At 41.6% G+C, this 27,839-nt stretch overlaps 4 protein-coding genes and 4 non-coding genes across 9 annotated transcripts; 3 read left to right on the forward strand and 5 right to left on the reverse strand.

Annotated features, from left to right (window-relative positions):
* Nucleotides 1–1,074: 1,074 nt before the first annotated feature.
* Nucleotides 1,075–1,145, reverse strand: TRNAG-GCC (transfer RNA glycine (anticodon GCC)). Its single transcript has one exon. It is a non-coding gene; the product is annotated as a tRNA-Gly (tRNA).
* Nucleotides 1,146–1,254: 109 nt separating this feature from the next.
* TRNAW-CCA (transfer RNA tryptophan (anticodon CCA)) lies at nucleotides 1,255–1,326 on the forward strand. Its single transcript has one exon. It is a non-coding gene; the product is annotated as a tRNA-Trp (tRNA).
* A 10,217-nt stretch (nucleotides 1,327–11,543) lies between these two features.
* Nucleotides 11,544–13,754, reverse strand: Hsp60B (Heat shock protein 60B). Its single transcript, XM_020959465.2, has one exon. The coding sequence runs from the start codon at nucleotides 13,595–13,597 to the stop codon at nucleotides 11,657–11,659; it is 1,941 nt and encodes a 646-aa protein (XP_020815124.1). The 5' UTR covers nucleotides 13,598–13,754; the 3' UTR covers nucleotides 11,544–11,656.
* A 3,609-nt stretch (nucleotides 13,755–17,363) lies between these two features.
* On the forward strand, nucleotides 17,364–17,437 carry TRNAT-AGU (transfer RNA threonine (anticodon AGU)). Its single transcript has one exon. It is a non-coding gene; the product is annotated as a tRNA-Thr (tRNA).
* Nucleotides 17,438–18,312: 875 nt separating this feature from the next.
* TRNAT-AGU (transfer RNA threonine (anticodon AGU)) lies at nucleotides 18,313–18,386 on the forward strand. The gene has a single exon. It is a non-coding gene; the product is annotated as a tRNA-Thr (tRNA).
* Nucleotides 18,387–18,409: 23 nt separating this feature from the next.
* LOC110189725 (dynein light chain Tctex-type protein 2B) lies at nucleotides 18,410–22,198 on the reverse strand. Of its 2 annotated transcripts, none has more exons than XM_086838177.1 (3): nucleotides 21,949–22,198; nucleotides 18,739–19,068; nucleotides 18,410–18,688 (listed from the first exon to the last, which is right to left on the reverse strand). In XM_086838177.1, exons 1-3 carry the CDS (start codon nucleotides 21,963–21,965, stop codon nucleotides 18,523–18,525), a joined length of 513 nt encoding a protein of 170 aa, XP_086694303.1. In that variant the 5' UTR covers nucleotides 21,966–22,198; the 3' UTR covers nucleotides 18,410–18,522. The 2 variants fall into 2 exon arrangements, with proteins under 2 accessions (XP_086694303.1, XP_020815575.1); XM_020959916.2 differs by having other exon boundaries at nucleotides 19,366–22,060.
* A 2,430-nt stretch (nucleotides 22,199–24,628) lies between these two features.
* On the reverse strand, nucleotides 24,629–25,573 carry LOC110189354 (uncharacterized). Its single transcript, XM_020959396.2, has 4 exons — nucleotides 25,464–25,573; nucleotides 25,055–25,390; nucleotides 24,821–25,000; nucleotides 24,629–24,766 (listed from the first exon to the last, which is right to left on the reverse strand). The coding sequence occupies exons 1-4, from the start codon at nucleotides 25,515–25,517 to the stop codon at nucleotides 24,671–24,673; spliced, it is 666 nt and encodes a 221-aa protein (XP_020815055.2). The 5' UTR covers nucleotides 25,518–25,573; the 3' UTR covers nucleotides 24,629–24,670.
* A 59-nt stretch (nucleotides 25,574–25,632) lies between these two features.
* Nucleotides 25,633–27,705, reverse strand: Tsp42Er (Tetraspanin 42Er). Its single transcript, XM_020959725.2, has 5 exons — nucleotides 27,388–27,705; nucleotides 26,612–26,779; nucleotides 26,396–26,554; nucleotides 25,889–26,068; nucleotides 25,633–25,828 (listed from the first exon to the last, which is right to left on the reverse strand). The coding sequence occupies exons 1-5, from the start codon at nucleotides 27,445–27,447 to the stop codon at nucleotides 25,757–25,759; spliced, it is 639 nt and encodes a 212-aa protein (XP_020815384.1). The 5' UTR covers nucleotides 27,448–27,705; the 3' UTR covers nucleotides 25,633–25,756.
* Nucleotides 27,706–27,839: the final 134 nt, after the last annotated feature.

Raw genomic sequence — 27,839 nt, forward strand, 5'->3', positions numbered from 1 at the left:
AGATTTATTAAGCTAAACAGATGAAGAAATTCAACTGCAACTTTGATTATCAAACATCCCAAATTTAGTTTAAATAATCGTATTTGCAATCACTTTATCTTTCTCTGCACAAAGCCCCCCATCTCTTTGGGCTAATGCTAATGAATTGTCAGAGGTTGGAGGGAGCCTGCAACTCTGTGGCGTGTTGCCAGCAGATTAGCGTAAATTTTTCCCAACTTAGCAACTTAGCAGCTCCACCAGGCACCACCTGAAGGCCACAGTCAAGTTGAATTTTTTGGGCTCCGGCCTTTGACTAAATAGATGGGGCATATCTTATCGCTCCGTTGTCTGCCTGTCGACACGTCGTTCCTGCCAAGAGATATCACAATTGCCAATGTTTCCCTTCCACTTACGAGTCTTCCCAGTCCTCCAAGTTCCCCTCCATCTCCATCCCGGCGAGTGCGTGCTCTCCTGCAGTAAGTCAAGTGCATAAGTGAGACCCGGTCCAGAGGCAGTCTTTAACATAAATCGAAGGAGCAGCTCCGGCTGGAGAGTTGAGATCGCTTTGGCGGGGTCAAGGCGGGAGTGGAAAACACGGGAAACCAATCAGCATGAGGCTGCTAGGGTCGGATAACCTTCGGATTGGCACTGGCATTGGGATCCTATGACTGCTCAAATAGATCAGCGATCGCTGTATGTATCACATATGTAAATCTCTAGACAGTTTGCATAGGAATTTCATTGGAGCGCTCTTTCATCGGTGTATCCATATCAATAAAGCTTTGTTTTTCACAAGCATCAGACATGAATTCTAAAGGAGATTGAGCGGAGGATATCGATAACATGAGGATACAAGATAAAAAAGTGAATACCTGATGGTGAATATCACAAGTAAAGAATTGACGGGTTTTTGGTTATACCTTCGGTTATTCACAGAGTGATGCTAATGAAAATATATATTTTTTACAGTCAGACAAACTCTTAGCACTTTGTTGAAAAATGAAAGCGTATAAATAAAATCTTTATACATAACATTAAAAGAGTAAGTCATTAGAATGTTCTAAAATAATAAAGGAAAGAAAAAAAAAGATATTTTGCATCGGCCGGGAATCGAACCCGGGCCGCCCGCGTGGCAGGCGAGCATTCTACCACTGAACCACCGATGCTCATGTCTGATTAGCCGATTTTAGTATAACTAAATCTAGGGTCTAAAATCGATCTACTATAATCAGAAGAATTCGAATTTGTTAGTGTTAAGAACCCTCCCCTCACCAAGACTCCGTGGCGCAACGGTAGCGCGTCTGACTCCAGATCAGAAGGTTGCGTGTTCAAATCACGTCGGGGTCAAGTAGGACTTGTTATCTTTTTATATTTTTTTACCAATGATATATTCTAAAATTTTTTACTTAATTGCATTATAAAATATTTATTTGTTTACATTATTATATGTTAATTTATTGTATCAATTTTATGGGTACGATTTTATGCGGGTTCTACGACTTCCAGTCTTCTGCAGAAAGTAAAGAATGGAAGTACGCTCCTTATTACCCTTCTATTTAAATTCTAACCTTTTCAAATCAAATTTAAGAACTACAATTAACTAAAATTTACTGAAGCTAAAACATTATTTTAATATTTAAAATGCTTTATAAATAAATATAATCATAAGAATCCATTGACAAGCATTTAAGCATTGAGACAGTATCAGTTGAAAAAGTTTAATATATTTAGCTGATAGTTTAGGATTTTGATTAACATTTTTGTCCCCCCATCCCTCCTGGAGATTTAGTGTCAGTTTGCTACCATAAAAGACAACCCTTCTCCCGCAGAATCTAATTTGCATAGCTAAAGCAATTAGAAGCACCCTCCAGCTGAGCAAACAAAAAGTGGCGATAAACTTTTCCACTCTCGGATGCAATCGCAGGGACTTCCCGGATGCAGTTGGTTTGTTTTAAATGGCGCTGGGACTGCTCCGAATGTTTAAGCAAACTGCAAAGTAGACAACTTTTGTTTTAAAACTGTCAACGCAGACACGCCTACGATATCCGTGGAGGAAAGAAAAAATGCCAGGAAAAGTGCCCAGAATCGCAATAAAATAAATTGTTTCAATGCACGGCAAAGTAATCCGCTTTACGGTCGCCCCATTCCTTGCGGTTTAAGATTTATGCACTGCTAAGACCCCGATTTCCATTCGCTTTTCTTTTCCTTTGCAGATTTTTTCCCTGTCTGGGAAAGTGAAAGGGGTAAGTCGGGCATTAGTAGGGGTTTGGTTGGGTGGGTAGGTTTTGGCCCCATAAATTAGCCGCGCGGAATTCGGCTATCCTGCTGCTTCGTGGCACTTGAATACAGTTAATCCCCGCATTTCTGGCAAACAAAGTTTGGCAATTTGGGCATCTTACTCGTATTTTCCCCTTCTTAAATGTTTCTTACAGTACTGCCAACTTAAAGTCAAGAAGGTAAGCTTGAAAAATGAGCAAACACAAAAATTTCGAAAGAAATAAGTTTAAATTTCGAAATTTTACTCAGTCTTAAATGTAGATTCTATAATTAAGGTTGTTAATAAAAAATAATTTAAAAAAAGCTGTAATATTGGGAGAGGAAAAACAACTTTAAATGCTTTTCCTCTACCTAAGAAACGTTCAAAAATCTATCCAGAAAAAGGACAAACTCCCAGCGCTGTTTCCTTGGCGATTTTCAATTAAAGTGTTGAAAAATTTAAAGTCTCGCCGGCTTAGTGAGCTCTGAGCACATGACAAATTAGCTTCCTAATGAGCCGAGACATAAATCTTGACATGCCACGCCCCCACCTTTTGCTTTGGATGCTGACACGTGTACTTGGCTTCCTTTGCTGACATTCGCACGACACGGGAACCCGGCCAGGAATTAGGACTTCATTACGAAAACACGGTGCCAAGTCCTTGGGTGTGGGTGTCTTCGTGTCCTGGCAGCAGGGCAGGATGTTGGGTGCAGGGGTGTAGTGCTCCTTCATTGAAATTAACTGTTGATACAAAGGCTGCAAATCGCTCGATTCATTGGCAAGTTCAGGGGGGCGGTTCGTCCAATTAGCATTGCATTTTGAGCTGCCAAAGTATGCTTTGAACAGTGATTGGAAATAGCGTTGCCTTTGAGTCAGGGATTTTGAAATCGATGTAGCTTACAAAGATATTTATATTTATTTTTACGAGCTGCAAATAATTTTCCTCTAAGGAAAGTTTTAATTGAGTTCCATGGTTTGAAACGGAGCCATATTTAAAACAAATCGTTACATGTTGCTTATGCTGCATGATACTTCTTCATTAATTGATGTTTAACAGTTTCCGCTGCAGAATTCTAATGAAAACCATTTAAAAAGGGAACAAAAGGCTATGTAACATAAATTTGCAGGTGAGAATTCGGTGACACGATAGTACAAGTATTAAAGTCTGATTAACAGCGAAGTTTTCTGAAGAGTTTTTCTGGTAGAAGAGAATAAAGCTGACTACCTACTATATTTGTCTTTAAAGAAAGATACTGTGGATGGAAACTGCCAATCTATGGAGTCCTGATATATTTGTATTACATTTATTCGCCCTCGAGCTGGGCATAATGTTAAAATATTTCCAAGAGTTAGGCTGAAATGGGAAATGAAAAAAGGCTCGTCAGCATATTATGACCATTATTGTTTTTCAATAGCTCTTTTAACCATTAAAAACCTCTATTAAAATGTATATAACACAACTATATTATTTTCTTGACTATTAATAACAAATCTAAAGTCCTTTCTAAAGTAATATCCCAATCAAATAATTTTACACCATTCATGAAAGGCACAGTAAAAACCCCCTCTGACATACTGATGAATTATAATACCAACGGCCAGCAGATACACTTATATTAAAGCCACTCATATTTATTTACGCTCAGTGCAAATCTCCAAAGCATCTGTTATAAATAATATGGGAATATGTCCGTATACGTACATTTAAATGCTCATAAATTTGGATGCGGCTTTGCGTTCGGGTTATTAAACTGTAGTAAAAGGGCAGCTCAGGCAGCCACTTGGCAGTGATTTCTGCACAGCCTACTTTCCGGGGACACTCCAGAGCGTCGGGGGCTGGCAGTAAGAGGCCTGGCATTCAGACCATTATTAGCATAATAAAAATACAAGCACACATACATGATGAGCTCTAAGCCAGGAGGACTTGGGGTAAATTGCTGCCTGCTCCCCAGGCAGAGTCAAAGGCAACTGCCCTGCCTGGCTGGACAATATAATTTTATGGTCACATTTTTATTGTTCCGAGGAGTCTTCTTAGGCAACATCATCGTCGTCATCTTCATGGCCATCACCGTCACCGTCACCGTCATCGCCATTGCCATTGCCATTTGCCAGTTGGGCAGGCGTTGAAAGCCTTGCCGGCATAAAATTTAAATGTTATGGTCCCTGTGTTCCCCCGCACCTCCTCCTCCGCACCCGTACACGTGTTTCCATAAATGCAATAACAAATTTTCCGGGAGGGAAGGAATGCAGATGAACCCGAGTCCAGTTCCCTGCACCGCAAATCGCACCTGGATCGCTCCACCTGGGTTACAGGTGCCGTTGTTGGTCGCCTGTCTGCGAATGTTTTAATTAAATATTCCATTTGCCTAAACCAGAAAACCAGAAATGCGCGCAGTTAGTTTCCGTTTTCCAGTTTCCGCTCTCCCTCACTTCCGCCCACTTGAGTGCATGGATTCCGCATGGAGGACGGTGGTCAGCACATGTGGGCATCGGGGATTAGGACCATCATCATTAGGCGCCGGAACAGAACGAACTTTAAACCTTAAATTTGCTCAAGCTTAAGCGTTTTTAGTGCAAAAGTTAACCTTAGTTTCAATTAGCCGTAAAGTAGGGCTACTCTGTGCAGTGTGGGCCAAATGTAAGTACAGTTTAATGGCCGGCAAGCCAATAATGTGCCGCAGAACATTTCACAGCTGAATAAATAATGAGCGCATTAATTGGCGTTCATTTAATGTAATCCCTTAATTGCCCATACGCCATGTGTGGCCGAAAATAAGCACGAAAGCCAACAAAAATGAATAACAAATCAAAATGTTTGTCCGAGGAAATTGGGTGTATTTTAGCGGAAAGCCTGTGGTAAATTAATTTCGTAAATACTAGGCATACGTTGCCAAAGGTAAAACATGAATTTAAATTTAAATTCAAACAACAGGCTGATTCAATTCCATCGGTGAAATCAAATTCAACCAAATCAAATATACAACTTATTTTTGTAATAGCTGTCAACGTTCCATAGTCTGCTCTCAAATTTAATAATAACAATTCATTTTGTGGCCTGCACAATTAATGAAGAACAAATCCTATTACCTAACGAAATCATTAAAATTCAATAAAATGAAACATAAATTACGCAGAATTCCAATTTCAGGAAACTGCTCCAACGTGACACATAACTCACTGAGACCGCTGGCAACCACAACGAAATATAAATAACAGAAAAATGCGTTTTAATGAAAAATGTCAAGAGGAAAGACCGAAAAGAAAAGTTTTACAACAGCCCCGCTCCGCCAACGGAAGCGGAAGTAATGCCAATGGCCAAAATGGGCGCACGGGCAGGGAAATGGTGTGCGCCCGGAAAAATGAACAAGGCGCCGACACATAATAATGCCATCATCATCATCATCGATGCGGGGGAGCCAGGAGCGGCGATGCCTTCTCCGACATCGACACAATGGGGAAATTGGTAAAGCCGGGAGCAACAAATGATGGAAGATGTTTTAAATGAACAACAAGCCGGCGAGTCGCATGCAAATGCGGCAGGGTGGCAGGGTGGCGAGGAAATAAATTAGATTCGGGACACAGGACACAAAAGGACAATGCCGCGGGCACGCGCTGGATTACCCCGGCACACTCTCGTAGCAGTTTCTTTGAATTGGGAGGACAACAATGATACGGCATCCGCAGGAGGGTCGCCCAAAGGTCAACAGTCAATAAGTTAAGTGGCAGCCCGAGCTGCGAAACTTTTGCGCAATAAATATGATTAAAACATATTTCGCGAGCCATCGGGTGATAAATGCTCGAAACTTTCGGGCTGGCTTAAAGCCCTCGACGGGCGGCAGATGCTGATATAAATCCAATCTAGGATATCCCATAAAATGTAGGAGTAATGCCCACTCCCCCGACTATTTGCATGATAAAAATCTTTCATCAAGCTACGACGGCGGCAGAAACAATCTCGGTCCCAGCGCAGACTCAACTTCTTCTGCATAATTCGACGATTGCCAGAGGAGCAGGAGCAGGAGCAGGAGTTGGAGTTGGAGGAGGTGGAAGCACGCCCCTGGCCCTTTGTGTGGTAAACACCTAAAGTAGTAAACTGGGATTTAACCGTCCTGCCACCCACACACGCACACGCACACTCACCTACGTGTCTATAAAAATTTTACGTTCTTGGCATTGGCAGCGGCAAGGACAAAAACTTTTGCCACTCAGGAGCAGCAGGAGCAGCCGGATTGGGTGTTGCTTGAACGGAAACGTCCTTATGCAGGATATTCCTTTTATTGCATGGGAAATTGGGGAGCCGGAGTCGGAGCCGGAGAATACATACATAAATTCAACCTTATGTGCTCGCTGCCAGGATACCGGTACCGGGACCGGGACCAGAGGACAGGAGCTCGAACGCCCAATAGGGACATTATGTCGTGCGCCGGAATCTATAGAATATGTAAAATGCTTCTCGCAAAAAAGATTAAAAATTTTGCAATTTTAATATCCGTCCAAGGAGGAAGCTGGATCCCAGACAAAGTCGCTGGGCAAACAAACAAAAATGCCGAAAGTTCTTTTTAAACAAAAGCAGGGCCCCAGGAGCAGGGCCATATATTGTTTGTTTATCTATGCATGCCCCGTAATTGTTTTGTCAGAAAGTTTTATAAGCCTCAGCTGCAATGCAAATATGAACGGGGAAAGAAACTACTTTGGCCAACTTGGTTTTAAATTAGATGGAAAAGTGTCAGCGCCAGGATGAAGGGGTTGACAGGATGGGGGGGCACTTTGAATTGAATCAAAGTTTCTGGCTAAAATTAAAGTGCAGCTCCTTCGGGGAAGAAAGGATCCCCGGCTGACCCGCAAAATGTGTATGTTTGAACTTCGCTTCCGTTCAATGAATCAACTTTTTCCGCCCGGCGAAAACTTTTCCTTTTTAACTGCGGGATTTCCATTTCGTTCAAGGTTTTGACCATTACGGGTTGTCCTGCCTGCAAAGCGGCTTAGAGCCATGAATTCCATCGTCCACAATGCTCCTTATTAGGCAACCCGCGTTCACCTTGGAAAACTTCCCCCCGGTCGACCAAGAGCTTGGTTGCCCAGCAACCCAAAAAGATGGCCGAAAGAACAAAGTGTCCAGACTAAGAGGTTCCTTCTACTCCAGTGGCTGATGCCACATTTGCTTTCATCTTTAATATAATACCGACTTGAAGATAATATAATATAATATGTAAAGGATTCGAATAGAAAGTTTGGGGACTGGTTAAAAGTTTACATTTAATTTGTACGTTTAGCTTAGTTTCAACTTGTAAATCAGAAAGTTGGGAAGACTCTTTGAATATTTTCAGAAATCAGAAACCGCTTTCCTTTAGTCCAGCCTACCCCTCTTATAGGGTGTCCGAGGTGGGGACCACACAAAGGACTCCCCAGGCCGTTTCCATGGCCTGGCATTTAAGATAAATGATCGCCTGCCAACAATGCACAAAGAGTCACAAAAAGTTTGGTCACGTTTGTGCTATTTGGCGGCCAAGGCATATGCTCGAGGTCCTTCCATTTCGGGACTCCCGTATCCCGTATCCTGTATCCGGCATCCTGGGATTCTTGGAACCCGGGGGTGGCTGTCTAGCTTGCATTCACCTTGGCGCAATTTTAATATGTTTATGGGGGGTGGCCGGAGGTTTAAAATTCAAGACACATGCTGCAGCTTAAACGTTTTAGAAATCTATTTTTCAAAGAAACACATGACAGGCGGGCGGGCAGGAGGAGGAGGAGCGATATGCCAGGATGCCAGGACGACAGTCGCATGTGTGCGTGCGAATTGCATTTAATTGAATCGTCTGAGCAGCAGGTGAAAGTATTCCTAAGTGTTTCCCCGTTTCAAAGCACCAAGAAGATGGTGAGAAAGGCTAAGGTAAAGGGGACCAAATGATCCCGAAGGAAAGACCCGGCCTGACGATCTGCTGCTGAACCAGCTTTTCAATAAAGAAGTACAGGAACTACCGATTCAGGTGCAGGACTGCTCGTATGTCTTTAGCATTCTGGAATTCTAGTGCCCAATCCAAGAAACTGCTTTCGAACTAGAGAAGATGATTTAAGATAAATTTAAGAGCAGGCCGGGGACAGGTTTATAAAAATAAGCTTAAGTTTTATACTACGTTCTCAGAAGGATTCAATTTTCTATATAAATTTCTAATACACTTTTTTAAGGCAAACTAGCGTAAACGTTTTACTTGGAATGCGGTGACTAAGTTCCGAGTTTTTGTTTATAAATTGCTTATACATTCAAAGTCTTATTAATATATTTAAATAGATTAATTTCTATTTAGTATTCCCCTAGGTGTGTGTTTGAAACGTGAGATAAACAGAAAGAGTAAACTTTGCTTAAATTTCAGGTCGCTGAACACACCTCGTTCGGGCCTGGGGCTCCTTTTACCATTTCCGATTCTGGCACTTGCCGCGACCATAAATCGGTGGCACATATGGCAACTTTACAAGTGGCTCGCATTGCCGTCTGTGCGCACAATTCAAATGGAAATCAAAGTGGGCGTTCATGAGTTAAACACTCGACGAGGCACGAGCCAGGATGCAGGAGCAACAGCAGCCAGCAGCCAGAAGCTGCAGGATTCGGAAGCAGCCGAGTGACAAAGTCGCTGCCACAACTCGGGGAGCGCAGCTCGACTGAAGGCGGGCACTTGTGGTTTACGACCTGGCGGCAGGAGGCGAAGGACGGATGGATCCTGGAATAAAATCACATACGACCATGCCAGAGGAGATGTGAGTGCTCCTTGCCGGAGGGACCGGAATGGGGGAGTGCCCAGAAATGGCTGCGCCATTTCTTTCTGCCACGGATGCTGTGCCGGGGAAATTTATTATTCTCGTCTAGATGAGTTCATTATGCGAACAGCAGTTGCCAGTCGGGGCGCTCGCTGCCTTTGAATGCCGAATGCCGAATGCCGAATGCGAAAACAATTTAATTTTATTGTTTTCCACATAAATTCGCTCCGAATTATGCATTGTGTAAAAAACATCATATGAAATCTGAGTGGCACCCGCACACACATGGCGATGGCAGAGATGGTTGCCCATATAATTGAGTCACGTTTGCCCAGGGATTAGGTCTGTTGTCTGCTCCGATCGGGTCCCGGCAATATTCAGATTTATGCCGCGAATGGAAACTTATTCGGAATTGCCGTCGTTGTGTGATTTATGGAAGCGACAAGCCCCGCATGCATAGAAAAGTTTTCTCTGCGAGCGGATTCGATTGGAAAGCGGAAAATGCCAAAGCCACGTTCTCAACGCTTTTACAAGGGATGAGTAGATGGATTTTGCGGTTAGCAATAGTTTTGTCTCACAACTTTTAGGGCAACTTCTTATACGAACTATTGAGGTTTAAGCAAGGATCTCCTAGAGATCAAGATGCGTAACGCTCATGCATTTAACAATTTGGAAGCGTAAAAATATGAGCTTACAATATACTTCATTATCAAGTACACTCAAAACAAGCAAGTGCGTTTGAGTTCGTCTAAATCCAGAAACTGCTGTACCAGTCATTCGTAATTTATCAGAAGTTCTTAAAAATAAAACGCATCAACGCATAATCAAGCATCAACTCAATGAGTGAATGAATCATTGATAAATTTTCATTAAATTCACTGATAAAATTAATGTGACAGTGACAAATTTATCAACTATTTATCAACATAAACTGGGCTTGGTCATTAATAATTAAGTCCAATAATTCATTTACATTTTTTCACTGTATTCATCATCAAACTCTTATGAACAGTGCATCGAACTACCATTAACTTTATTTTTAAAGAAAGATAATAAGACAAGAGAGGGAGTCGGTCTTTTTGATAGCTCCAGAATTAATAATTCTAACTAAACAAAATCTTAAAGCGTTACGCATCTTGAAGCTTCATCTTTAGTTTAAGTCTATAATAAAAGGATACCTCATACATAACTTTAGGATTAACAAGATAAGGTTAAAAATATTTCGAAGTTTATTTCCTAGGCTCTAGGGGATATATAGCAGTCAAAAAGCGACACCGTGCTCTGGTGAACCCCTTATTAACCTCTATTCTCACATCCATGTATGCTTAGTACCACATTGACCACAGTTAAACTAAAGCCTCTATTAAGACCACAAATAAACCCATTTATGAGATGATATAACATCAGCGAGAGAGCCGTATGCATGGCTACGTGTTTATAATGCCAATAACCCCGGACAGCGCCCTTGACGGTCTCGACTAGGAGGAATGTAGGACGGCCTGTTTCCACGGCAGGGGATGTGGCTGTCACGGATGGAGCAGCAAGAAAAATCAAAATTCGTGTTGGCATGCAAGTTCAATGGCTGTCGTCCTGCGACAGGCAAACAGAGCGAACGAAATTAAATTTATCTGTATCAGTTCCACCCCAAGGACCAGATGTGGGACTGGGTGGGACTGGGGTCCTGGAACAGCTGCAGCAGGAGCTGAACACATGTTCGGACAAATTCATCTGGCATGTCACAATGCGCAACGGTATGCAGAAACATCCTGGAGGGCAGGGCATTGTTATGGATAAGCTACGGCATCCTGGTCCCGGACCCGGCTGCAGATTGCACGTGACAGGACTCGACGAAAAGTGAAACTTGGCAAATATTCTGATGGAACACTTTTTGGGGGTCGTGGATACTTTATTCATCCCCCAAACCCACGATGGGAAGCTCCCCCAGATATCCCCCATCGGTTGAGTAGCAGCAAGTGTCATTAATCAAATGGCGCCCAATAATTTCCAACCCTTTCTGCGGCAGTTTTTGAAATATGAACTTTTTGCTCTGATGAATGCCGGCAGTCATTAATAAATTAGGGGTTAAAATGCCATAACAACGGCGAAGGACGCGGTGACGGAAGGCAGCCTGGCAGCCGCTGAAAAGTTGTTTATTTAATTGAAAGCGAAACGAGGGGGCTAACAGATTCGCTTAACTCAATTAAATGGGGAGCAGAAACCGAGGACGACGACGGGAAGGAAATCAGTTAAACTCTGATTTAACGATCCCCGCAGTTGCTGTCATGCCCATATCACATTAAACTTAAATTAAATCTTGATGCCACAACTTGTGCTGCAATATAAATAGTAAAATAAAGTTTTGGCATTACAAAATGTGCCTACTTTTTGGTGGAATTGGTGCAATTTGGGCTGTAAACACTATAATTGGAAAGCTAATTGAGAGGAAAGTTCGATGTTATTATTACTAATTTCCCTGGAAGATCTGTGCTGAAACAAATTATGAAAAATGAAAAGAAATCCTCCCAAATGTAGGGAAACAGATTCCAATACCATCTTAACACAACACTGAACAATTTTTATTTAAAGCAATGAAAATTTTGGCTTGTTCAATCGAAAGTTCCACCACGCCAAATGAATGAATGAATTTAAAATAATGAAAGATATATCCTACATCATATTACTGTCTATGTCCCGTACTTCCACATTCTCCATTCCGGGAATTGCCTTGACCATCTCGTTCATCTCCTCGTTAGTGGGACACTGACTGTCAGCGGGATCGCCCATTGCAGCCATTCCGCCCATTCCGCCCATTCCTCCCATTCCTCCCATGCCACCCATGCCACCCATGCCACCCATTCCTCCCATGCCACCCAGTCCACTCAGGGCTGCGAGCTCGTCCAGGCCGCCCATGTTCATGTCCAGGCCATCCATGGCACCGCCACCTCCCGCCAGTTTCGCCAGGAGATCATTGTCTCGGGAGTCTGTGATGACCACCTCGGTGGTGCTGAGGAGCGAGGCTACACCGGCGGCATCGGTGATGGCACTCCGCACCACCTTGGTGGGATCGATGATGCCTTTGTTGATCAGAGCACAGTACTCGTCCCCCATGGCGTCGTAGCCAAAGTCGTCGGATCCACTGAGCACCTTCGCCACCACCGTGGCACCATCCACTCCGGCATTCTGGGCAATAGTCAGGCAAGGCATTCGCAGGGCATTGCAGATGATCTCAATGCCCTTCTGGAGATCCGAACCCCCCAGCTTGAGCTTCTGAAGATGCGGGATGCAGCGCAGAAAGGCGGTGCCGCCTCCGGGCACGATGCCCTCCTCAATGGCCGCTCTGGTGGCATTCAGGGCATCTACCACCCGGTCTTTCTTTTCACTGACCTCCACTTCGCTGGCCCCGCCTATGTGGAGCACGGCCACGCCCTTGGTCAGGGCGGAGAGGCGCTGACGGAGACGATCCTGCTGCTCGGGCTTCGTTTGCTTGTCCGCTAGCTCGTCCTTGATCTGCTGAATGCGCATTTCCAGCAGGCCCGCCTTGGGCGTTCCTTGGAGCAGCAAAGTGCTGTCCTTGGTAATCACAGCCTCGCCCACCTGGCCCAGGTCCGTCAGCTGGGCCTTCTCTACCATGGAGAAGTTGATGTCATCGCCGAAAATCGTAGCTCCGGTGGCGGCGGAGATATCCCCAATCAGATCCTTCCGCTGCTGCCCATAGCTGGGCGACTTGATTGCACAAACTTGGAGGCCCATCCGGAGCTTGTTCAGTAACAGGGCATTGAGGGCCTCGCCGCTGATGTCCTCGGCTATGATGATCAGCGGGCGACGCTGCACCAGCGACTGCTCCAGAGAATTGACTATCTGCGACAGACTTGTGATCTTCTTCAGGGAGATTAGCACAAGGGCATTGGCGAACTCCACCTTGGAACCCTTGCCGCTGTTCACAAAGAATGGCGATACATAGCCAGTGTCGAATCGCAGGCCCTGAATGATGGACAGTTCGTCCTTGAGCCGCTTTCCCTCCTTCACGGTGATTGTTCCCTTGGGGCCCACCGTGTCGGTGGCCTCGCCAATAAGGCGGCCAATCTCTGTGTCGCCATTGGCCGATATGGTGGCCACCTGCTGGATCTCCTCGCGGGTCTCCACCGCCTTGGACATCTCCTTCAGCTTCTGCTTTACGACGTCCACGGCCAGCATGGCTCCGCGACGAATCTCTACAGGATTGGCACCCATGGTGATCTGGCTGAAGCCCTCCTTGGCAATGGCCCGAGCCAGCACAGTGGCCGTGGTGGTGCCGTCTCCGGCAGATTCATTTGTCTTACTCGCCACATCCTGGACCAGCTTGGCGCCCAGATTCATGTGCTGGTCATGTAGAGCAATCGAACGGGCCACGGTGAAGCCATCCTTGGTAATCTTTGGCGAAGTCCACGGCCTCTCAACGATGACACTGCGACCCTTTGGACCCATGGTGACGGCCACGGCATCCGCCAGCACATCCACTCCTCGGATCATAAGAGCCCGGACCTGGGGACCAAAGCGCACCTCCTTGGAGTACATCCGGGCAAAACAGCGACTCGCCTGGACCGACTTGCATACATGCGAGCGAAACATGTTTGCTAGCAAAGTCTAGTAGAGTTTTTCAATGGGGTTTTATTGTTTTTATGGAACAAGTTAGACTGTACGCAGAAGCGATGTGATTGCAAATATCTATAAAGCCAGGACTGACTATCTAGGAGAACATCAAGTCGCAGCCTACTTTTGATGCCCCGGAATAAATAAAATAAATAAGTAATAATAATAATCTAAAATCTATTATCTTCTTTATCAGAACTGATGGAGACGTAAGTTTGTTTCTGTCCTGAAAGAAGCTTCGAGTTGTATTTGTCAAAATTCATAATGATTTCAATTTCTCCAACAATTACAAACCATGATGCTGAGGATCTGAGGGACCGCGATTAAATTGGATCTCCTCACAGCTACGTTCAAGCAATTAATACTTTCACTTTTATTTCAAAGGGACCCCCTGTTTTTAATTGCCTGGGAAATGTCGTCCAATTAAGGTTATGGGGGTTCCACCGCATTTACGTCCCTTACGGCCCTTTTGTGGCCAATAATAATTACTAAAATTTCAACTCGCGGCCATCGTTAAAGCCAGGCTATCACGACTTTCCGGTGGCCTAATCCGACTTTCGACGCCAGCCGAATGTGCTCGCATTCCCACCAGGATAAGATGGCTAAATACGAAACGGCATCAGATAAAAACAAAAGCAGATTTGTCTTTCCCCATCCTGGCAAAAAAGCGAGGAAATCCGCACCACACACACTGTACGAGAATAGAGAGAGAGCTAAGCCGACAGCCCTGAGCAAAATGCCAGCAGCCCAGGCTGAAATCCTTATCCTGCTCCAGCTCCACGCGATTCCTATTCCCGCTCCTTGCCCATATCCTTTTCGGAGGTTTTCCAAATGCGTAAAAACTCAATAGCTGCGCATTTGTTGGGGCGGGGGGAGGACTGCGATGGGGATTGGGAGCCCAGGATCGACATGGGTCCCGGGTTGAATGAGATGCCAGATAGCACAGGAGTGGCAGGGTGTGGGAAAGGCGAAAGCGAATTTATTGGAGTCATGTGCTGATAAGCGTTGGCTTCCCAATGCCAATGCCAAATTACAATGTTTTAATCGGGAAGAGAGGCAGGGTATAGTTCTCGCAAAAGCATCGAATTATTTGTACCCTTTCAGTGTAGCGAAGCAATTTCTATTACCTTTAGCAATATATCAATGTTTTTCTAATACAGATTCGGAATTTAAATTGGAAGAATATGCCCCTTTTAAAGGCAAGAGCTTCATTTAAATATTGTTTACGAAATTAAAAGGAAATGCTTTCTTTTACACCAATTCGGATCTCATTTGCACAAAATATATAGTTTACTCATTGGTTCATATTTTTAAAATAATTCTTTACGGACTCCACGTCCCCTTTGGTAATTAAATACTGTTTCCAGGCTGTTGCAACTAAACACTCAGTTATCAAATTAAAAGGTAAGAATTAATTTTGATTTCGAAGAGTAAAGTATGGTTTTTATAAATGAATACAATACATTTCTTTTAGTAAATTATGAAATTACAATAATGTACCAAATGTAATGTAGAATATCCCAAGATAATTAGATGCTTATCAGAAGAATGTTTTTAAAGACATGTTCGATTGTAAGTTTAATACCCTAATTATTCTTTGATCGAATTCGTACATCCTGCGACATTTCCGTTTAATAGTTTTAATACTTAACTCGAAAAGAAATGCATTATTATAATTGTTAAGTAAGAAAAAACTTGATCAAATACAGTCCATTAGCTAATATTACCAATGGAGCAGAGTAGGCCAACAGAGATGGAAACATGTAGATACACAAATACAGACACCGACACCGGGCCCGATGGCTGTTGTTACATGGCTGAAACACAGGAAACGCATTAGATACTTGGCCCGACCCGCAGTTGTAGTGAGTGGGATTCCCCCTCCGGCCAGAGGCTGAGAGTGTCCCCGATGGAGGCCGGGTCTGGTGCGATAAAAATCTGCGTAAAATGATGCGGCAATTTGATGAGCAACAAAGTTCGGGCAATTAGTTTGGTAAACGCTCGGAAGTCGCCGCCTCCCTCCCTATGCGTGGCCAGTTAAACTGTTGCTTTTCGGTGGGTCAACGGACAATGGGACATGAGACTGGGATGAGGTCTATTCTGAATAACTATATGGGCATTCGGTGCTAATGGGTTTAGGAAGGTTCTTTAAATAGCAAGGCTGATTTATCGACACGCAAGATAGCAAAATGCATTCGGCTTCAGCCACAATTTTCCCCAATTTCCCAGGCCCGTGACCTGGGGCCATCTCTCCCGGTCAGGATTGACATTCGGCTCTAACGGAACGCGGCTCAGATACTTAACAATCGCCAGAGGTTTGCTTCGTTTTGGCTTGGTTTGGTTTGCTTCGTGCTCTTGCTGCTCCACTGAACTCTTTGACAAGCAGAAAAGACTTGCTAATAAGCCGATGCCCGATGCCAAAGAAGGAGCAGCTCGCTAGCTCTGCCTTTGGGCTGTTCCCCGGCGATTTCAAAGATACATTTCGAGTGCCCAAGTTTGCTCTGCTCTCCTGGATCTGTGTGTGTGATGTCTGTGAGCGAGTGTGTGTGTGTGCGCGAAAAGTACAAATAATTTCCATTTGGCCAAAGCGGCAACATTTGCATTTTTCTTCATTTTTCCTACAGCCGAGCCGCAGAAAGACAAACATGCCTAGAAGGCGCAGCAGCAAAGTATTTAAATAGCCAGCAGATACGTCTACTTATAAATACTTTTGTCGTCTCGGCAAACGATACGGCACAAGTTGTAGATAAATATGGCATAGATTACACAACTAGTTCTGCGCCACAATAAAACTTTTTCACCATGAATACATATGGGTATCCGAAGCATAAGTATCTACGGTGGAGGTAAAAATACTAAGATACATTTTTTCTATTGTTAATTTCGTTTTAGGTTTCTTTTTATAGAGAGATTTAAACTAGGAAATCTAATACATTCAAATTAACAATTAATCGGATATATAATGATAAGAGAACTTTTTCCCAATTTCCATACATATTTATGGGTATCCAAAGCATGAGCATCTACAGTGGAGGTAGAAATAATAAGAATTATTATCTTAGATCTTGTCTTTGATATGTTATTGTATATATTGTAATATAGCAATTATTTATCTCACTTTTGTTTTTAGCTTAGTACATATAAACAGTTACATGCCGGAAATTATAATACCACAAAGAATTAATTATAGTTGATTTCTATAAAAATCAAGGAATTATTTGAATAATACAAAAACGATTTTAGCTTCCATATAAATCAATCCTATTAATCAAACTAACCACCTTGTATATCTATAAAAGATATTATGATTTTCATTTAGCGTACGTATATTACTCTTATTTTATTATATTTATTTGAGTACTTCGGTCACTGGTCACTTTAGATTTAGTATCGATGTTATTAAAATATCTAAACTGGCTTAGCTTTAAATATTTAAATTTAAGAAAATTGTAATAATTTGTATGCAGTCTTGTGCTAAGAGTAATAAATATTTTTTAAGCAACCACATTTTAGTAAAAAGTACTTTATTTATTTAATAAAAATACTTTATAATATATATAATTCCATAGTCAACCCGAACCTATTCTGCTTCCCATCACTGTGCCGACATAAGTATCTAACTATCGCTGGCTCTCTCTTGCACACACACACACTATCGTTTGAGAACTATTTATGAACTTGCCGCAGACTCCGCTCCCAAGAAGCGGTACCACAAGAGCGGCATTATGTCGCGGAAGCTTTTGTGGGCGCCGTGGCTTAGTTGGTTAAAGCGCCTGTCTAGTAAACAGGAGATCGTGAGTTCGAATCTCGCCGGGGCCTAACCCCTCACTGGTGATGGTGCGGGGTGTTGTTAATATTTTTTCTTTATTCTATCCGTATTTCTCGTTTATTTTAACCGCAATGTGCAAACATTTTAACCCTCTGTTGCCCGTGCTACTGCTATTCTCGGTACTCCTGATGGGTGTTAATGGTTCCACTTGCCAGCTGACGCTCTGTAAACCATTAGCGTTTCAATTGCGCCAATAATTATTATTACAACGACTGAGAAATCGGAAGGAAAAGCTTCTGCGAAGGGGTAGATTTTCTGGGAAGCATCAAGAGGGGAGGAAATGCTTTTGCATATAAGGAATAAATCTTTATGGAATGTATTTAAATTAAATACAATAAAGTATAGACAAATAAAGGTTAATGGATTGTTAAAAAATAGTATTAAATATCCTGTTTCTTTTAGTTAAGTTAAAATACTCTATTATTTTTTGAATGAATAAGAATGAACATTTAAACAGTAAAAGGTAGTTAAATAAATTATAATATTGGAATAAAAAAATAATCGAACAAAGATATTTCAATACAATGGATTTTTCTTCAAGCTTTTAGCACAGAGATAACGGTAGTATAACAGTTCAGCTAGAGCTTTTAGTACCGTTCATATTCACAACCTGAAAGCTTTATCCCTACGGCTGTACATGTACGTTAGAATTTGTGTGAGGAAAAGCTTTTTCTATCCCATAGATAGGTGCTATCTTGTATCTCAACACTTGTGCCAAGAACCAAATCGTATCTTTTATTGCTTATCTTCAAGTCAAAACAACTGAATCAATATTAATTTTCCAAATTGACTTCTAAACCGATAGAAACATCGAACAGAGAACATTTTCGGTCGAATTGGGTAATTTAACGACCGATACCACAGCGGCGCCGTGGCTTAGTTGGTTAAAGCGCCTGTCTAGTAAACAGGAGATCGTGAGTTCGAATCTCGCCGGGGCCTACAGTTAAGGACATTAAGAAATGTTCAATTTTTTATTTGTATGTTTATTTTACCATAACCTAATGCCGTTTCCGGTTCAACACCTAACTTAGCCTAACAACAGTAATTAACAAACACCTCGAGCGAGGGAGGACGCCTAATCCTTGTATACCAGATAGAGCACCACGATCATAAAGTAGGTGGGCCGCTCAAAGACCAGCTGGGTGAAGTTGTCCCGCTTCTCGTCCATGAGGTGACACATCCGCTGGTAGATGCCCTGGTTCTGCTTCTCCACAATGGACAACAGGCAGACGATGCGATGGCTAAGGACACACTCACAGGTTATATTACTTTGGCCCAGTTGAAGACTTACCGCCTGTGGTTCAGCTTCTTGACCCTGTCCCGAATCTCGGCCGCCAGTCCCTCGACCAACTGCAGTGCCCTCCAGGAGTCGTAGTTACGGCTGAAGCGATCCCACAGCAGCCGCTCCTCGATGCAGTCCTCGATGATCTTCAGAGCCCTTTCCATGTTGAAGTTCGTATGGAAGAACTGCCAGTCATTCTTTGGCTTCTCCTTCTGCAGCTCCCCGCCCTCGCCGGAAGCCGCATCACCCTCTGGATTCTGGGCTGCCCGACGCCTGCTCAGCATTGACTCCGAGAGCAGGGCATTCATCCTGTTGGTGGTGCGCACCGAGGCGGTTATCCTTAAAAAAAGAAAAAGAGTGTAATTTTATCGCTAGAATTGAAGTTACGATTGTTAAGGAAATATAGGTGCAGGTCGAAGTCTAGATCCTCGAACTGGAGGCATATGGTTCAAGTCGGGGAGCAACCTCTTTATTTATATATATTTATACTTTCTATCATAATAGAGGGTGCCTTATGATTTGAACTAGATTACTTCGATTATATCTGTGATACACCCATTCAATTCATAATTCCAATATCGAGCTACAACTCTCCCCATAAGAGAAGGTAATCCCTTGCTGGGGTTTAATTCCTACCGCGTTTTCATGGTGTTCCAGGTGGTCATGGTGCTCCTGTGCCCGATGGGCTGCTGCCAATTCTCGGAGCTGCGTCTGGCAGCCGGCAGCGGGAAAACAAACACCGAGCAATGCTATCTGCACACTGACAGGAACGTCGAACGTCGAACCTCGAACGTGAAGCGGGAGCGACATGCCGACATGCCGACACGAGGCCTGTCCCTTAACAATGGCTCCATGCCGCCACATGGCCCGCATTCAGTCATCGGAGTCCACACGTCGTCAAAAGTTCAATGAAGCTCTGTTTGGTTTAGGCCCCCACCTGGATGGGGCGTCTAGAGATGGCAGATATCGATGGAAAATGCCGTGGCCCGGTAGGTGCTCCTGCCGGGAGACCCGTGAAGAGCTCACGCTGTCATTGCCGGCGAAGAGCTTCGGCTTTGGCCTTCCGGCTTGCGTGCCGCTTATCATAAATCCACTGCCGGGGCGCTCCAATTGCAACCAGCCGGTGATGGCGGCGGAGACGTGGGTGTCATCGCCACCAGCCACTCGGAGGGATGTGTGCTGCGATGAGGCGGTGGGATGCGACCCCGTCAAAGGCAAAGTGTTGCCATATGGACGCGTGGGCTGGAGGAAATTACTTCGGGCCACGGCGGCACGCGATTCCCCTCAGAAGTTGATGACTCCCCGGTGAGTCGGCGGCTCTTCGACACCCGGGCACAGTCTTCGCGGCCAGGTGAGTGTCTTCGGTTCTGGGCGCGAACTTTCAAGCACTTTGATTACCTTTTATCGCGAAAGTTTGGCCCGACGGCAGTGTATGCCAACTTCGCGTTAGCCCGCCAACTTTAATCTATCGGCATGCATCTGGATACACACTATCCGCAGCCCCATATTCATATATATATGAAGTTATTAAATTGAAATAACTGTCAAGTCACGTGCACGAAGCGCTGAGTTGACGACTTGCCAGTGTTCCCAAATGGCCGGGACAAGTGGCCGGGAAACAGAAGAGGATTGAGCATTCGAAGGCAAAGTACTTGGGGTAGGGCATGGTAGTCGGCTTTCAGGACGAAGCCGAGCACGAACAGCACAGGGCACTCGAATAGGATTGCACGAAGAGAGAGACAGAGAGGCGTGAAAGAATATTGGGAATATCAAACCAAAGACTTTAATAAAAAATTATACTTAAACAATGTTATTTGTTTCCTTCACTAGACCAATACATTTTTAATTTTTATCTCACAAAATATTTACTTGTCAAGTTTGTTATTGATTTTATACAATTTTAAACAAGAAAATATATTGGTATGTAATAGTTTATCTATTTAGTCTAAGAAATCCTTTTATATTAATTATTAATTTCTAAATAAATTCTTGAAAAGCAATTGTTTATTTTTTTTATATTTGTTGTTTTAGTCTAGTCAGCATTATTATCTTAAAATTAAAGCATTCAAATTTGTAACCAATCTTTTAATAATTTAAAATAAAAAGTAAATAAACGTGTTTTATTTTCATGTAAGCTTTTTGGTAATCGGAATTTTAAAGTAAGGTTATGTTAATTATGCTAACTTTTATTAATATCATAATTTTTCTTCAAAATTTTTAGTCTCTTAAGTCATTTAGTAAGCTCAATCCGCATTCAGTAATGATAAAAAAAGGTAATGTGACTTTTGGATTTTGGGAATATTGTCAATTTCAGAATCTCGTTACTTTTTTTAAATTCCGTACACAAGTCTCAGTTAAACCTAAACCTCTGGTAAAGTTCTAATGGCTCTGAACTATTCCGGAGAGAAAAAATATAATTTAATTTAAAAATAAAAAAAAAAATTAAAAAAATGTATAATATGTATATGAAGTGTCGATGAGTCGAAGACAGATGCTTTTTAAAATAAATTAGTCACTCAATAGAAACATATTGTCAGACGTAAGTCCGATAACCCACATTTGGATGCACAACTTTTCTTTATCTTTATTTATTTCTTAAATTTTTGTTTAAAAATTCTAGTATATCCTACTGGGATTATCAGTTAAACAATTAAAGCAAACAAAAGTTCCAGTAAAACACAATATTTAACATTTATTTATATATGTACTTTTACTGCAAATAAAAAATGGATTCAAAATGTATGCTACAAAATGTAGCAACTTAGGTTCTTCATTCCACTTCATTACGCATTTCATCAAGACCAACTTCTAGAACTACTCTTGAATTCCGTCACCAATCACAATCGTTGCTATAAATCACTTTCGGATTATCCATTGATTTTCCTGCACGCATCCATTGGGATTCTAATAACCGATACAAGAACCCATCGCGACTCCCGAACCTGTTACCGGGTAAAACTAATTGCCAAACAAAAAAAAACACAAAACTCCCATTCACGCATGCCAATTGGACGTGGAATTCGCAATGGAGATTCACATACACACACGTTCATTTGGTTGGTGAAAATTAAACAGCAGCTAAACAAATTAAGCAATTTGTTCCGCCGCCCCTCCGCAATTATGTGGCGGATGGCGGATGGCGGAGGCGCCACGCGTAGTGGGTTCCAACTCATTAGCACCTGGGTGCACGCGACCCGCGAACATTTGCATAGGACTTACGCTTGCATGCGACTCATGGCAGCGGCGCCTGAACTTATGCTTCACTCTTGGCTCAGCCGGCGACGGCGGATATTTCGGCGAAACTGCACGAACGAAACTCACAAATGAAACTGGCTAAAGTCTCTGGCTCCGGGAGCTCCCAAGCATAAAAGCGCAAAAGCCACGGGGAGCCAGGAGGCCCCAGGTGGGAGGTGAAAGGTGAAAGGGTTGAGCTGAGTGCGCCAACAAGGTGTACGTTTTGATGGTGATTGGCTCACGACCCGGGGCAGCACATGCTCCTCATGTCACTCGTTAGCTGGGCACCACTGTGGGGTAAAAACTAAAACTTTCTTTAAAACACTCTTTGATTCTATTATTTTTTTGACTAACAAAGTTTGTTGAAAAATATCAAGTTCTAGTTTTTAATAGGCTAAAAGACAGATTTTTATTGAATTTAGTAAATTTAATTAAACATGCAAAAATTATTCACGAGACCTTTAGGATTCTTAGACAAATACTGGTAAATTGCACAGGTCGAAAACTGTAGAACTAAGAACCAGATTACGCTTTTCCAAAGAGAGTAAAAAGTTCCGATTAAATTTGAACTTCCTTACATCATTACGGTATATTTAAGTAATGTTCTTGTCCTTCAAAATCTGTTCTTTTTATGTAATTTGGAAAATTGTTAAGTAATCTCTGAGAATCGTCTGTTGAATGTATATCAATATAACATTTTAAACTTCGAAAAATAGACTTACTTTTCGCAATTTTATATTGAAAATCTGAGGTATCGAAGAGTTTAACGCATCAAACAATATATTTTACAGCTCTTAGTTCTGCAATTGTTTAAAATTTGTATCCTACTGTTTTATCCATGAACATATTGTTCAGAAAATATAAGGAATATAACAGATAGAATACTGGAAATGTTTGAGAAATATTGGAAAAGGATGAGAAGGATCGGTTTCTACACAAACTTTCAAAGTTTGCAATAGCTAAGAGACCGGAAATCATAAATACCAGATAAAGTTATCGAAGAGGAAATCGATTTTCCACTTTCCCTATAATAAAACATAACATAATACATAACAGAACTGAAAAGATTTGATAAAAAGTCTGGGATGCTGTACGTATTGGCTCTCAAGCTTATTTGATCGCGAACCATTGGCAGTAAGGGCTTAAATCTTAAATCTTTCGAAAACTGTGACACCGATCTAACTAATAATAAAAAAATATTTCATAATATAAAAAAATATATTTTTAAGGGACATAGTTGTCCTCACTCCCACTGTGCGCTCGTTGCGACTTTGATTTGAGTTAGCATGTCTAAGGACAACTCAACGGCAATTTTGGGGCGCGGGGCGGACAGAGCAAATGTGTGCCAATGTATTCTAAATTGTGTTTATTTTGAGTAATTTGCAATCCGACAAAGACACTCTCACCCGCACAGACACACACGTCGCCTGACTCCGGCAGACAGTTTGGCAATTAAAATTGCAGGTTGCCAACTGTCGACGGGCCCCATGCAAACTAAATAGCTTCCAAATGGAAATGGGATGAGCGGAAATAGGAGTGCCAAGCGGATCGCGTGTCCAAGAAACCATATATATCAAATTAGCTGACCAATAAATTGAGTTCATAAATAATATTTTGGTGCAGCCCTCCGTAAAACATTCCATGGCGATACGGTTCTCAAATACATAATCGAAAAGTTCTCTAGATTTTTAATGCCGTCTATTTAACCAAATATTAATAATACTAGAACTTTATTTATAAATTTTTAAAACCTTCTTTTATAAATCTTAAAGGAACACATACAATAAATTTACAGGCACAGAATATAATTTACTTAGCTACATCTTAAAGATAGCTGACTCTATCTGGCTGTTCATTAACAGCTAAACCTGGAGGGCCACTAATACTAATAATAATAATACTATTTTCCATCCTAAGCGAAAAGCAAATTAAGTAAAAGAAGTCGCATTTACAGCTCTACGAAAGTCTAATCATTTAAAAGCCATCTACCTATTGAAAAACACGAAACCTTAATTTAAACCTTAAAAATATGGTTTTTCGAATGAAAATATTTAAGTTTAGTGCATTCATAACATACATCCCTAACAGGCTATAGCATATAGACAGCAAATATCATTTTCAGTATTCTATATATGAAAGTATAGTTGATTTTATAATGAATTTATTCTTCTGTACTAGAACAAAGGAAACAGATCATGTTAGTAATCACTTTCTAATAGATAGGACATAGTATACCAGATATTTCCGCCAATTGGCATTTAGTAATAAGAAATAAGAGTCAGTCAATATTATATGTTAACTCTCGCCATTCGCTTTTCAGTGCTATTCGAATTTCTTGGGAGATTCAAAAAATTGATTTACAGTTTATTTACATGCAAATGAATTCGAATATATTAGAATTTTAGGAAGCATTACTATACATGGTTCGTATTACGTCTAAAATATAGTAGTATTGGTAAGTAAAGTTATCAAAAAAGCGGAAATTCTAATAAATAAGCGAACTGGAACTACTAGGTTAGTATAGATTGGCACGGATTAATTTGATAAGATACAAACCTCTTGATACCCTCCAATATCAATAAAGTACATACTTACTTAAATGTGTGACGAATGTGAAAGTTATTGACAAATGACTGTGCTTTGAAATTTTTTTCAATTAGTCATTTATTTGATGATTATAAAAAAAAGGAATATTACACCAGATGACTTATTTCAGTATCGGCATTTCTGAAGATCTGCGTTTTCCATTAGTCTCGTTCGTATTTGTTTTCCACTCCAGAAAATTTCGTGTAATTTTCACCGTCTTTAATATAAATGTAGATAGTTTTCTGGAGAATTCAATAAAAATTCAACTTACCAAATACAGTGCAAAAATCACCACAATTAAAAAGTGAATATTGAAAGCAGCGTCCCTAAAAACCTTATAGCATCCATCCTTCACCTTTTGTTGACTTTCAATATAATAAAAGCAGTTCTTAGGCAGATCCAAGCCCTTGCTAAGGTAGTCATACGGACCCATGACTCCACAGCAATTTCCCTAAAGTGTTAATTAATATCCGCAATAAATTCTCAAAGATATTGAGCATATTACCTTTTCTTGCCAGGAGGACAACGACTCTGTCTGATTTTGTTCATCGAGCTCGGTCCAAGCCTCAGACAAAAGCTTCCAGTTCGTTTTGTGGTCATGAATAACTTTGCAGGTGAAAATCAAAGGTAGACCAAAGACCACCAGCAGTAGCAGGATCTGTGGCAGCTTCAGCTTTGGTTCCCTTATTCGTTGTTTCCTTGAATCGATGACTACAATGCCGATGTGCAGTATGAAGAGTATAGCAAGCACAGGTGCAAGGAAGTAGTAACTGATTTGCACAGCTCCACCCACATCAATATAGCTGGGGATCCCAACTAGCAGGATGTCTACAGTCAAAAGCTGTGGTTTTGGGACTCCAATTATAAGTCTGTAACGAATAGGTTGTAAAATCGAATAACACTAGGAAACTCACCATCAGGAGTCCATGCTCGACGGCTAAAAGCGAATTCAACCGAATGCACTCCATTTCGGCTGCTTTCCTCAAAAAGACTGACCGCACAAACAGGTGCAACTTACAGCAAAGAAATCGGAGATAAGCTATTTCCTTATCTAAGCCGAAACAATAATAAAGTGACCTCATCTTTACTTCAACTATAACAATTTTATTTGGCAAGGTACAAAAAGTGCAAGATAAACGTTAAATAATATAAATATACTATGCAGTCAGATCGTTACTTCTAGCTTAGTTTTACTGATTCATATATCTCAGTACCCGTAGCGACGTTGCTCGTTCCTTAAAGTCACACCCAGTATCGTTGAGAATGTGAAAGAAGCGATCTGCAAAGGGTCAGCCATACATATCATTGGAACTTTACAAATATTGATGAGAAAACCCACCTCAATAACCATCAGTATCCAGACAACAATCTTTGGACCCTGCCAGAGTCCATCGAAGAAGCTCTCCATTTCCTTCAGGCATCCCACGGTGTAGGCCGTATCATGATCGAAGCAACTCTCGGGAACTGTCAGATTAGCGATGGTATAGTCCTTGACCCCGTTGATACCACAGCAATGGAACTGGAATTAAGAGGTTATAGTATTTGAGCATTTAACTAGACTTTAAACAAAGCAAGCTGTAATTATTAAAATTTAAAGATTGTATGGATTACGCTATATAATATCATAACATTGAACCACACATTGGAAAATTAATGCCAACTTTTAGGGGAGCTTCTTAAAATCCGATTTCATTCTGTTATTGTTTAATAACAAAGATAAAGACAAAACCTTATATGTAGCATGGTAATTCCAGAATAGATGAATAAATGAATAAATGAGAATCATAGAATGCTAATTAACGCTTGAAATCTATTTAATTATAGTTTTTATCAATCTAAAACTCACTTGGTTCTGGTATTCAGACATGGCATCGGTGCCATTCTTTTGCTTCTGCCAAGCAAGATTAAGCTCATCCTCGGCAGTGACAGCGCCTTCGATATGCATCCGGAAAACAAATAGGACAACGACCGAGATGATCAGGAGAGCAAGCATAGTAATTGCATACTATTGGATAAATCAGCTTAATAAGAATCTCGAGTCCAAAAACCATTGATTACTCACCGTCCAGGTCAAGCAGATGCTCTCCTTGATGGCACCAAAGCAGCCTAGAAATGAGGTCAGGAAGACTATCGAGCCTAGTGCTATGAATACCCACAGAATGGGTCGCCCATCAGGCGCCATATCCTTGATGGCCAATGCATTGATCACTATTGTTGCGAGGCCCAGTACCTGCAAGTGATTTCCACAGGCATAAAAACAATAAATAAATAAAAAGTAAACACCTGGCTATGCCTAGCTATCGCCTCAACGAATAATTTAAGCTACATGTACATACTTATTAATCATTTGAAATAACGCAATGTGCTTAGATAAGGCTAAATAATCAACGAAAACAAAGGGAGTTTCCAGAAAACGCCATCTGGCAAATGCAAGAAAGCATATTCACATATTTCTCTTATCATTCTTGACTTCATTTTAGATAAGATGAAATATAAACGAGTATTTTTAAGCCAAGAATACATAGCTTTATTCTATATATTGTAATTTGTAAAATTTAGCTACTAATTATGTTTCACATGCACAAAGTAATATTTTAATCACAAAAACGGTTCACACACACTTTCTTATATCTTTATTAATATTCATTTTATTGTTCACATATTTTCGTTATTATTATTCCTCCCATTTTCTTTTATTTTGTTAAACGATTTCATAGATTGTCGCTTAAGTGGGTTTTCGGTAGCAACAAATAAAATGCGTAATATATCGCCAAAGCAAAAATAGTTTATGACTGTATCCAATAAATCACTTGAAGTAAACCCTTTATCGCTACTCACCGCGCACAGGAAGTTGAAAAGGAGTACTAGAAACTTAACCGTTATCGTAGAACAACCCATGACGTATGTGATATTAATTTTCGTAGCTCCGAAACACGCTCCCCGGAGGTTACTTCTATACTAAATAGCTAAACAAACTCGAGTGGCTCTTGCGCCGCGTCTGGGTCTGGTCTTTGCAATAGAGTGTTAAAATAAAACACAACCGAGATACCGGTGACGAGGCAGGAATATCCGCGCATGTAACCGCAGCGATAACGAAGTAATACATTATTTACTTATTTTTGAACCCAGCTACATTTCTGGATAGCTTCCCGGATCGAACTAATTCATTGCCATTCCGCCCCGATCTCCAGCTTTGATCTCATTTTATTAAAAGCTCAATGACCGTGAATTATCCAACGTAGTGGCCATATTTTTGATAGGGTAACAAGTTCCCAACCTACAACTTCTAT

Source organism: Drosophila serrata, unplaced genomic scaffold, assembly GCF_035046125.1.
Source record: "Drosophila serrata isolate PLE 108 unplaced genomic scaffold, ASM3504612v1 contig_347, whole genome shotgun sequence".
Lineage (NCBI taxonomy): Eukaryota > Metazoa > Arthropoda > Insecta > Diptera > Drosophilidae > Drosophila > Drosophila serrata.

Coding starts and splice junctions, on each gene's coding strand:
- Hsp60B (XM_020959465.2), bottom strand. CDS start 13,597: ATGTTTCGCTCGCATGTATGCAAGTCGGTCCAGGCGAGTCGCTGTTTT.
- LOC110189725 (XM_020959916.2), bottom strand. CDS start 19,394: ATGACCACCTGGAACACCATGAAAACGCG. Junction 19,069..19,365: donor TGGAACACCATGAAAACGCG/GTAGGAATTAAA, acceptor TCTTTTTTTAAG/GATAACCGCCTCGGTGCGCA. Junction 18,689..18,738: donor AAGAAGCTGAACCACAGGCG/GTAAGTCTTCAA, acceptor GTGTGTCCTTAG/CCATCGCATCGTCTGCCTGT.
- LOC110189354 (XM_020959396.2), bottom strand. CDS start 25,517: ATGGAGTGCATTCGGTTGAATTCGCTTTTAGCCGTCGAGCATGGACTC. Junction 25,391..25,463: donor TCGAGCATGGACTCCTGATG/GTGAGTTTCCTA, acceptor CCAAAACCACAG/CTTTTGACTGTAGACATCCT. Junction 25,001..25,054: donor TGTCCTCCTGGCAAGAAAAG/GTAATATGCTCA, acceptor TTAACACTTTAG/GGAAATTGCTGTGGAGTCAT.
- Tsp42Er (XM_020959725.2), bottom strand. CDS start 27,447: ATGGGTTGTTCTACGATAACGGTTAAGTTTCTAGTACTCCTTTTCAAC. Junction 26,069..26,395: donor TGTCTGAATACCAGAACCAA/GTGAGTTTTAGA, acceptor TCTTAATTCCAG/TTCCATTGCTGTGGTATCAA. Junction 25,829..25,888: donor GGATACTGATGGTTATTGAG/GTGGGTTTTCTC, acceptor GACCCTTTGCAG/ATCGCTTCTTTCACATTCTC.